The 10,742-nt window shown below is 41.1% G+C and overlaps 1 protein-coding gene across 3 annotated transcripts in view; it reads right to left on the bottom strand.

Annotated features, from left to right (window-relative positions):
- Window positions 1–3,872: 3,872 nt before the first annotated feature.
- Window positions 3,873–10,742, bottom strand: part of asb6 (ankyrin repeat and SOCS box containing 6) — a 12,439-nt gene continuing 5,569 nt past the window's right edge. For all 3 annotated transcript variants that reach the window (XM_047380286.1, XM_047380285.1, XM_047380287.1), the window contains exon 7: window positions 3,873–5,003. In XM_047380286.1, coding sequence (XP_047236242.1) covers window positions 4,282–5,003 — 722 coding nt within the window. In that variant the 3' untranslated portion in view covers window positions 3,873–4,281. The remainder of the gene's footprint in view (window positions 5,004–10,742) is intronic.

The raw sequence follows: 10,742 nt of genomic DNA, 5'->3' as shown, positions 1-10,742 counted from the left end.
AGTTGTGGATGAAAAGGTTAAGGCCATACAAGAAATTGTAAAGATTATTTAAACAGATGAAAAGAAAATCAACATCAACAGGAATTTTTTGCCGATAATTTCAGTAGATTTTATATTAATAAAAGATGCAATCTAAGATTCCTTCTGTTAGACTTTTTTACTTTATTTGAAGGTCTGACTGTACTTTGATGAATGAGATCAGACTTGTAAAAAATAAATTACTTTTGAATCTTGCTCTTCCTCAAGTGGTTATGAAAATGTACAACATCTATTTGAGGCATTACCATTACGCAAACCTATAGTCCATTCCAAAACTATTCATACCTCTTGAACTTTTTCACATTTTGTCATACTACAACCACACATCTCAGTGTATTATATTGGGGAGTTATGTGGTAAAACACAAAACAAGGTTATACATAGGAAGTAAAAGGTACATAATATACAGTTATCTCAGTTTTTTAAAATTCAAAATTAAACCTTTACTCTGATATCCCTAAAAAAATCCAGTGCAATCAATTCCCTTCAGAAGTGACCTAATTTGTCAAAAGAATCCACCTGTGTGAAACCTAGATAAATCCAGTGGTTCTGTGAAGGCCTCAGAGGTTTGTTAAGGAACAGTAGTGAAGAAACAGCATCATAGGAGACCAAGTAACACACCTGAGCGGTCAGGTATAATGTTATGAAAGGTCAAAGCAGGTTTATTTTATAAAACAGTATCCCAACCTTTGAACATCTCACAAATCACTGTTCAGGTCCATCATCCAAAAATGGAAAGTGTGGCATGGCTTTCCACATAAACTGACAGGCCAGGCAAGGGGAGGATTAATTAGAGATGTAGCTAAGAGGCCCATGGTATCTCTTGAGGAGCTGTAGAGATCCACAGTTCTAGTTGGAGAATCAGTTAGCATGATAGCTATAAGCCTTGAACATCACAATTTAGACAAGAACCAGGCAATTGTTGAAACAATGGCAAAAAAGTCCCAAAATTGACCTGTTTGGCTTACAGGAAAAGTAAAACAGCACATCCCCCAGGAGACATTATTTAGAATCATACTGTAGGGAATCTTTTGTTCAGCAGGGCCAAGGAGGCTCGTCAGATTTGATGCAAAGATATATGGAGCGCAATACAAGAAACTCTTAGAAGAAAACCTTTTAAAGGCTGCTGTAGACTTGAGACCCCTGGCAGGAAAATTACCCCAGAGCTGCAAGGGAATTGTTTAGATCTAAGCATGTTAATGTATTAGAATGGCCCAGTCAAAGTCAAGGCCTAAATCCAACTGAGAATTTGTGGCATGACTTGAGATTTGAGGCTCACAGATGTTCTCCATCTAACCTGAAAATCTTTGACATATTTTGCAGAGAAGAAAGAGCACAAATTTCAGCCTCTAAATGTTCAAAGCCTGTAGAGACATGCCCCAACAGGCTTGCAGCTGTAATTGCAGAAAAAGGTGGTGCTACAAAGTTTTGACCCAGGGGGGCTGAATACCTGTGAACATAACACTATGTAGATAATTGTAAAAAATAAAAAAAGGCTATGAATACTGTTGTTTCCATATTCTCAATATTCTTATCATACTGTGAGTTAGAAATAAAACATTACTGACTAACATGAAGCAACATTTCCAGCTCTAATGTGAGTTCATAAGGTGATGATGAATATGGAAAAGAGTGGATTGACGAGGCGACAGTCAGAAGAGACACAACAATCTGGGGTCCTACTCAGAGTTTTCAAAGTGCTCTGTGGTGGACAGAGTATGCCTGTAATTGGCCACAGTTGTGAATAACTACTTGAGGTAAAAATTGCAATTCACAAAACAAAACTTCAGGCAACAGTCTGATAGACGCTGTAATTTCTGCAAAGCTTCTGACCAGCATGCTAGTTTGATTTGCACAAGCGTGTACCTGCACTCCCCTTTCTCTAACCAACCGTGCCACCGGAATATTTTAGTGAAACATGTCAGTAGTGAATGAAATCAGCTCAAAGTCTCAATTTTGTAAATATAATCAGTCGGTATTTGACTCTCTAAACTGCAACACAGCAATCTAAATGTCAAAAAATTGTTAGTCCAAAGACACCGTCTGTCGTGGCATTTGAACTCAATAAGTCTTTGAAAGCAAATTTTTCACAAGAGCATGGTGTTTGGTCTTTAAAGGTTACTTCAAACTAATGCTAGACAAGTGGTTATCGAGAGGGACATCAAAATACTTAAAAATCGAATATATTGTTACCTTGGCTCAGACACTGAGAAAAAACAGATTGTTGCTACAGCAATGAGTTAACATGCAGAAGGAACATTTGGAGAAAGCAGATATCAATTTAATTTCACAACAATCAGCAAGCTTGCTGTTAAGTGACATTTTTTGGGTCACTGTATAGGTGAGAGTAAAACATCTTAAGGTTTAAGACACTTTTAAAATTCTGTCTTTTTAGAACAAGGTTTGGGGCCCTGAAAACCTAGAGGCTCTGGGCAACATCTCTGTTAAACCCTCTCTGAATTCTGATCCAGGATGGGGCCTTTCTGCTACACCACACCACAAAGGCCATTTTGGTCCCCAAAAAATATTTTAAAATTCCTTATCTGCTTTGGAAATAATAAAATATGTGATTCTGATTTATGAATATTTAATAATTTTGTTGTTTTTAAATTTTTTACTCAAAAAATGACACTAACCTGCTATTAAGATCTAATATTAAAATCAAATTGAACTACTTAGGACAAAGGAACAAACGTAAATACAAAAAAAGTAAAAGCTCTCTTAGTAGAAAACCGTGAGAGAAAATGCTATCAGAGAATAAGCAGGTGTGCTGGGAAAGACCCATGGGCTTCAGGGAGAGAATAGATCAATAACTAATTTCAGTACAGAGCTTCACTCGCACTGTTTTTCCAATAAACGTTGGATGGAGAGTTACTGGCTTAGCCCTCCCCCCACTATCTCTGTTCCATCACATTCTACAAGCAGGGATTGGAGTCCATGGAAGAAGCTTGTTTCTGTCAGTGCTGTGTACATCTGCGTGGTCAGGATTAGATGTACACCCTTGTGTAGGGTGTACATCTAATTCAATGGTGCTTTCTTTCATATGTCCTCTATGAGCGCACTCTCTCAACCGTTCCACACATCTTGTCTGTGTATCTTTAATGGTTTTTTTCTCTCTCTCCTCTTCCTCCCATCCTCCCTCCTTGGTCAGAACAGGGCTAGTGTTGAGGTTTTGTCAAGAGCAAGCAGCCAGATTCAGACGGACAGGAGAGTGAAGCGTGTGTCATGCAGCTCTGCTGCTGCTGAGGCTCTTCTCCTCAGAGGCTGTGACCTAGATAACCAAGAGGAGCTGGAGCGCCTGCAAGCCTTGGAGCCACTCCAGTTTCAGCGATGTCAGGAAGGGGTTAGTTGTATAACACAATGTCCTATTTAGTTTAGTCGGCACACATACACTCATACATGAACACACACGTGCCCTATGGTCCTCCTATACCATCATAGTGCATTTATTTTTTGTTTTTCTTGCTGAGAAACACAAAAATGGGTGAGTGTGAGGGAAAGAGAATTCATCTGTATTTAATCATAAACATTAGGAATGCTTGGTAAAGCTTTCGACTTCAGCAGCCAAATAATGTCAAAGCTACAAAAGGCGGACTCTTCCTGCTGTGCTTCTGCCTTTAAAATCGCACCGCTTTATTTAGCAGCTATTCTGAGGTTCTGTGTATGAGCACAACCATGTGGTTCATACATGGCATTTATTATTCGCCTTGTACAGGCAGCCTGAGTGCAGCCTTCCTATTCAGCACTATACTGCCACTAACTGGACAATCAGAGGAAGAAGCATTAAAAAAAAACTATTTTACAGAATACATAGGAATGAAAAATAGGCCATGTTGCTCAATTGTTTTTATTACAATATAATATGGAAAAAACTACATAAATTAAACAATACAGCATCATCACGAATGTGAAAGGCGATAAAATATAGATATATTCAATTTAGCTGGCTCAACTTTAATGGGCAACAAAAAAATCTTAGATCATGGCATCTGCTGCTGTGATTCAACACTGCCATCTGGTGGTTTTCATTTTGTACTTCAGCATTTTTAGGTATTCACATACATACACTTGCTTGCTTACTTACTTGCTGTACAGAAATTACACCCCATTGCAAACAAAACAAAAAAAAGATTCTACAAACATAAAATTGTATCTCAGAGTAAGAAGGAAAAAATTCACAAAAAGGCACATATTATAACTGTTAAATTTACATTTTCATTCTACAGAAATTAGCAGTATATATTAAGCCTGGCTCTGCTGGGGCTTGAAGCAGTCCCAGCCAGCTTTTGGGGTGTAGGTGAGCTCAGGAAGAAGAAAGTCTTTCAGCCTGTCTGGTAAAGGCAGTGCTTTCACTCTGTCCACAAGTGGCCAGGGCTGTAGGTAGCTCCTTATGAATGCCCTAGAAAGGCAACGTAGAGGCGGAGGGCTTCCTTCACGCCCCACTACACGACTGTGTAGGTCTATAAGAGCCTGAGCATATGGGTGAGAGTCCAGACCGGCCACAGGGAGCTCCAGGCTCAGAGGCAGATTCAGTTTTGGGACGTTCACCCTTGCTAAGTCCAGCAATGCCTCAGCTTGCTCCAGGAGCTCAGCTGCGTGACTGTGATCTGTGCACTGCTGCAGGGCTGTTTGAAGCCTATGGAATAGCAGGCTGTAACCTGACCAACAGGAGGAACTATGATGGGAGCAAACCAAAGAGGCTCCACTCTGGATTAGGAGCACAGCCAGAGGAAAGAGCAAGTCGAAGTGCTCCAGGCTTGTCTGCGTCAGAGAGGGCTCACCATCCTCGTTCAGACAGCAGCTGGGATCCACACCGTGGGACAAGAGTAGCTGTGTGGCTTTCAGGCAGAATTTACCAATCTCAGCGGCATCCTCCGTGCTTGCCTCCAGAGCCTCCTTCACCAGGAACACCAACGATGACTCCACCGTTTCGCCGTCTACTGTGGCAGCGTTGATATCGGCCCCTTGAGACAAGGATACATTAACAATTAACAGATATACAATAAAATGTGGAACACATTAAAATGAGGTACTTAAAAAGGCATTTTTTTTCTTGTGCCAGCCAAAAACACTTTATTGCTCTTTCATGAGACAAACCAAAATAACGTAGGTTGTCATCATGATGTAAAAGAGAAGTGATACGTTGTTTTCAAGATTTCTTGGAACAAAAATATCTTAAGAGTGGTGTGCTTTGGCAGTCAGCCCTCTGGAGCCCATACTTTGTGGAACCACCAATTGCTGCATATACAGGTCCTTCTCAAAATATTAGCATATTGTGATAAAGTTCATTATTTTCCATAATGTCATGATGAAAATTTAACATTCATATATTTTAGATTCATTGCACACTAACTGAAATATTTCAGGTCTTTTATTGTCTTAATACGGATGATTGTGGCATACAGCTCATGAAAACCCAAAATTCCTATCTCACAAAATTAGCATATCATTAAAAGGGTCTCTAAACGAGCTATGAACCTAATCATCTGAATCAACGAGTTAACTCTAAACACCTGCAAAAGATTCCTGAGGCCTTTAAAACTCCCAGCCTGGTTCATCACTCAAAACCCCAATCATGGGTAAGACTGCCGACCTGACTGCTGTCCAGAAGGCCACTATTGACACCCTCAAGCAAGAGGGTAAGACACAGAAAGACATTTCTGAACGAATAGGCTGTTCCCAGAGTGCTGTATCAAGGCACCTCAGTGGGAAGTCTGTGGGAAGGAAAAAGTGTGGCAGAAAACGCTGCACAACGAGAAGAGGTGACCGGACCCTGAGGAAGATTGTGGAGAAGGGCCAATTCCAGACCTTGGGGGACCTGCGGAAGCAGTGGACTGAGTCTGGAGTAGAAACATCCAGAGCCACCGTGCACAGGCGTGTGCAGGAAATGGGCTACAGGTGCTGCATTCCCCAGGTCAAGCCACTTTTGAACCAGAAACAGCGGCAGAAGCGCCTGACCTGGGCTACAGAGAAGCAGCACTGGACTGTTGCTCTGTGGTCCAAAGTACTTTTTTCGGATGAAAGCAAATTCTGCATGTCATTCAGAAATCAAGGTGCCAGAGTCTGGAGGAAGACTGGGGAGAAGGAAATGCCAAAATGCCAGAAGTCCAGTGTCAAGTACCCACAGTCAGTGATGGTCTGGGGTGCCGTGTCAGCTGCTGGTGTTGGTCCACTGTGTTTTATCAAGGGCAGGGTCAATGCAGCTAGCTATCAGGAGATTTTGGAGCACTTCATGCTTCCATCTGCTGAAAAGCTTTATGGAGATGAAGATTTCATTTTTCAGCACAACCTGGCACCTGCTCACAGTGCCAAAACCACTGGTAAATGGTTTACTGACCATGGTATCACTGTGCTCAATTGGCCTGCCAACTCTCCTGACCTGAACCCCATAGAGAATCTGTGGGATATTGTGAAGAGAACGTTGAGAGACTCAAGACCCAACACTCTGGATGAGCTAAAGGCCGCTATCGAAGCATCCTGGGCCTCCATAAGACCTCAGCAGTGCCACAGGCTGATTGCCTCCATGCCACGCCGCATTGAAGCAGTCATTTCTGCCAAAGGATTCCCGACCAAGTATTGAGTGCATAACTGTACATGATTATTTGAAGGTTGACGTTTTTTGTATTAAAAACACTTTTCTTTTATTGGTCGGATGAAATATGCTAATTTTGTGAGATAGGAATTTTGGGTTTTCATGAGCTGTATGCCACAATCATCCATATTAAGACAATAAAAGACCTGAAATATTTCAGTTAGTGTGCAATGAATCTAAAATATATGAATGTTAAATTTTCATCATGACATTATGGAAAATAATGAACTTTATCACAATATGCTAATATTTTGAGAAGGACCTGTATAGCCAAAGGTCTTTTGGTGTATTTCTCTACCAGCTTGGCACATAGAGACTGAAATGTTTGCCCATTGTTCCTTTAAAAATAGCTCAGGCTCAGTCAGACTGAATGGATACAATCTGTGGACTTTAATTTTTAAGTATTGCCACAGATTCACGATTGGATTTAGGCCTGGACTTTGACTGGGCCATTTTAAAACATGAATATGGTTCCATTAAAACATGCCCTTGTAGCTCTAAGCTTAGTGTTTCAGGTCATTGTGGTGAACCTTGTTGGGACCCACAGTCATGGAAATAACATGAAAGATGCGGTACCAACTTTTCTGGAACTTTCAAAATAAATTGCATTTAGCCTACTTCCAACATTTGGAAAAGGGGGTGTAACAGCAGACTTCCCATGATGCCACTGCCCGTATAAAACCCCCACTTCTCCCACAAGTCTCTCTCTTCCACACCAGTGATCATCAGGACAGGGGAGGCACAGCGCGCTAATGTCTCTTTGCTGGCAAACAGACATAACCTCTTCACACTGGATCCTAGGGTGTCATAAGATCATCGATCATATGCACTGAGTTAAGTACGGATGAATTACCGTTTGTGTATCCGGTATTCATTCATATAAAAATGGAAATTAAGGTATAAGCATTGCTTGACTTTCTTTCTGAGGCCTGCAGAAGCAAACTGTTCCAGAGAATTCCCTGCAGAGACACTGTCTCTACGAAGCCGAGTGGAGCGGTTTTCCCAGTCTGGAAAGAGGACAACAGAGACCGCATCACCGTGGCAACGTGCAGCTTGGTCGGCCCGACAGTGTTTGGTGTCTGTGTGTTTTTAAAGTTAAGACAAACTTTATTTAAAGGGTGATTTTAAACACAAAAGATTGATCATAACGTCCACCCTTATGCATTTTAACCCTTTTATTAACGGTATTTTAAAGGTGTGTGTTTGATTCTGGTGCTAAGCTATCAGCTTTTTTTGTTGGCTTTCACTGCTAACAGCTAATGAAACACCATTAAGACCCATTTCTCCAGAAAGATTTGGCTCTTTTCCAAAATATTCCCATAATAATATTTCTTTAAATATAATTTTAATAAATAAAGGCAGCTTAATGAGACACCGTTGAGAATTAGTCATCCAGAAGGTTGGTTTCATTCAGCAGATCATTATTTAAAACATGACTTTATTAAAATAATATTTTATCTGATCTTGCATTGTGAATGGTTGTCTAAACGTTTGCTGATTATTTCCTAAGTTGGTTCCAAGACTAACTTAACTTCATTTCCAGATTCTTCAAGATAATCCTTGGTTCTCAAACATAAACATTGCATAGTAATGTTGCATCACTCTTTTGGTCATGATTTCTAATCATCTTTAATCAACTTGTTTATATTGTACATAACCAGTTAGTCTTCATTATTCTTTAATTCTGCTTGGTAGTTTAATTGGATTGTTTTTAGCATAGTAAAGAGTTTGTTGATTGAAATTTGTTTGACTTTGAGTTGACTTATTTTTGTTAATAAATTCTTGTATTTTAAGAAATTGTGTGAATTCATTCCATGTGTGCAGAGTTTATGCTGTTCAATAATGTCAGAGCTCGTCTAACACCTTTCTATTATCGCCTTACTGGGCTGGTATTCACAGGATAACCCTTAACAGACCGAAATATTATTTGATAAAATATTAATATTAAATATTGAATAATACACTGCTCAAAAAAATAAAGGGAACACTTAAACAACACAATATAATTCAATTCAATTCAATTCAATTCAAAAGTACTTTATTAATCCCAAAGGGAAATTAAATGTTGTTGTAGCTCATATTATGAAGGTTTCCTCAAAGAGCCGTTGTAGATGCTGATGGCTGTGGGCAAGAAGGATCTCCTGTAGCGCTCCGTCTTACAGCAGATCTGAAGAAGCCTCTGACTGAAGACACTCTGTTGTTGTAGGACAGTCTGATGAAGAGAATGATCAGGGTTCTCCATAATGTTCTTCATTTTATGAAGGTTTCTTCTTTCCACAATGATCTCCAGAGGTTCCAGAGGAGTCCCCAGAACAGAGCCAGCCTTTTTTATCAGCTTGTTGAGCTTTTTTAAGTCCCTGGCTCTGATGCTGCTTCCCCAGCAGATTATGGTAGAAGAGATCACACTTTCCACAACAGACTTATAGAAGATATGCAGCATCTTACTGCAAACACCAAATGACCTAAGCTTCCTCAAGAAGTACAGTCTGCTCTGTCCCTTCTTGTAGATGGCTCCACAGTTGCATCTCCACTCTAGTCTGTTGTCCAGGTGAACACCGAGGTATTTATACTCCTCCACCACCTCCACCTCTTCTCCCATGATAGAAACAGTTTTTGACTTATTCCTGTTTCTCTTAAAATCTACAATCATCTCCTTTGTTTTAGTCACGTTCAAAATGAGATGATTGTTTCCACACCATGCCACAAAGTGGTCCACCACCATCCTGTACTCAGCTTCTTGTTCATCTCTGATCCACCCCACTACTGCAGAATCATCCGAGTATTTCTGCAGATGACAGGAGTCTGTCTTGTACTGGAAGTCTGAGGTGTACAGAGTGAAGAGGAATGGTGAGAGTACAGTCCCCTGTGGTGCTCCTGTGCTGCTGACTACCTGGTTAGACTCACAACCCTTCAGTCTCACAAACTGTGGTCTGTTTGTCAGGTAGTCTTTGATCCAGGAGATTGTTGAGGCCTCCACCTGAGTCTTCTGGAGTTTCTGACAAAGCAAATCAGGTTGAATTGTATTAAATGCACTGGAGAAATCAAAGAACATGATCCTCACAGTGCTGCTGGCTTTGTCCAGATGACAGTGGGTTTGTTGAAGCAGGTGTATGATGGCATCTTCAACTCCAACTCCATAGCGATAAGCAAACTGAAGGAGGTCCTGATGGTTTACTGTTTGCTTACTCAGGTGGGCCAACAGGAGTCTCTCTAGGACCTTCATGATGTGAGATGTCAGGGCAACAGGTCTATAGTCATTTAGGACTGATGGGTGAGTTTTCTTTGGTACCGGAACAAGACAGGAGGTCTTCCACAACATCGGAACCTTCTTCTGGGCCAGGCTAAGGTTGAAGAGGTGCTGCAGAATCCCACAGAGCTGCTCTGCACAGCTCTTCAGGACTCTAGGGCTGACATGATCTGGACCTGCAGCCTTATTCCTATTCAGTCTCTCCAGTTGTCTCTTCACCTGACTTCTTGAGACACACAGGTGGAAGGGGGAAGCAAAGGAAGCATCAGCATCTTCTGATATGGTTGAAGGCAAATATGTAGAAGCAGAAGGGTCTAGGGCTGAGGTGGAAGATACAAAATGTGAGGTGTTACTGGACAGCTGTGGGTCCTGTGGGTCAAAGGAGGGTGGGATGTCTGTTTGGCTGTGAGCAGGAGAGGAGGATGCTGAGCTTCTTTCTGAACTGAACCTATTGAAGAATGTGTTCAGTTCATTGGCTCTGTCCAGACCTCCATCGGTCTGATCAACCTTCTGCTTGAAGCCTGTGATTTTCTTCATCCCTGTCCACACATCTCTGATATTGTTTTGCTGGAGCTTGCTCTCCAGCTTCTTCTTGTACACCTCCTTGCTGTCTCTTATCTAACTCCAAGTAAATCAAACTTCTGTGAAATGAAACTGTCCACTTAGGAAGCAGCACTGATTGACAATCAATTTCACAGCTGTTGTACAAATGGAACAGACAACAGGGGGAAATCTTTGGCGATTAGCAAGACTCACTCAATAAAGGAGCGGTTCTGCAGGTGGGGACCACAGACCACTTCTATGTTTTCTGGCTGATGTTTTGGTCACTTTTGAATGTTGGTGGTGCTTTCACACTCGTGGTAG

The sequence above is a fragment of the Girardinichthys multiradiatus genome, chromosome 12 (genome assembly GCF_021462225.1).
Source record: "Girardinichthys multiradiatus isolate DD_20200921_A chromosome 12, DD_fGirMul_XY1, whole genome shotgun sequence".
NCBI lineage: Eukaryota > Metazoa > Chordata > Actinopteri > Cyprinodontiformes > Goodeidae > Girardinichthys > Girardinichthys multiradiatus.
The sequence above is the reverse complement of the archived record's forward strand: the minus strand, read 5'-3'. Positions and strand labels throughout refer to the sequence as shown.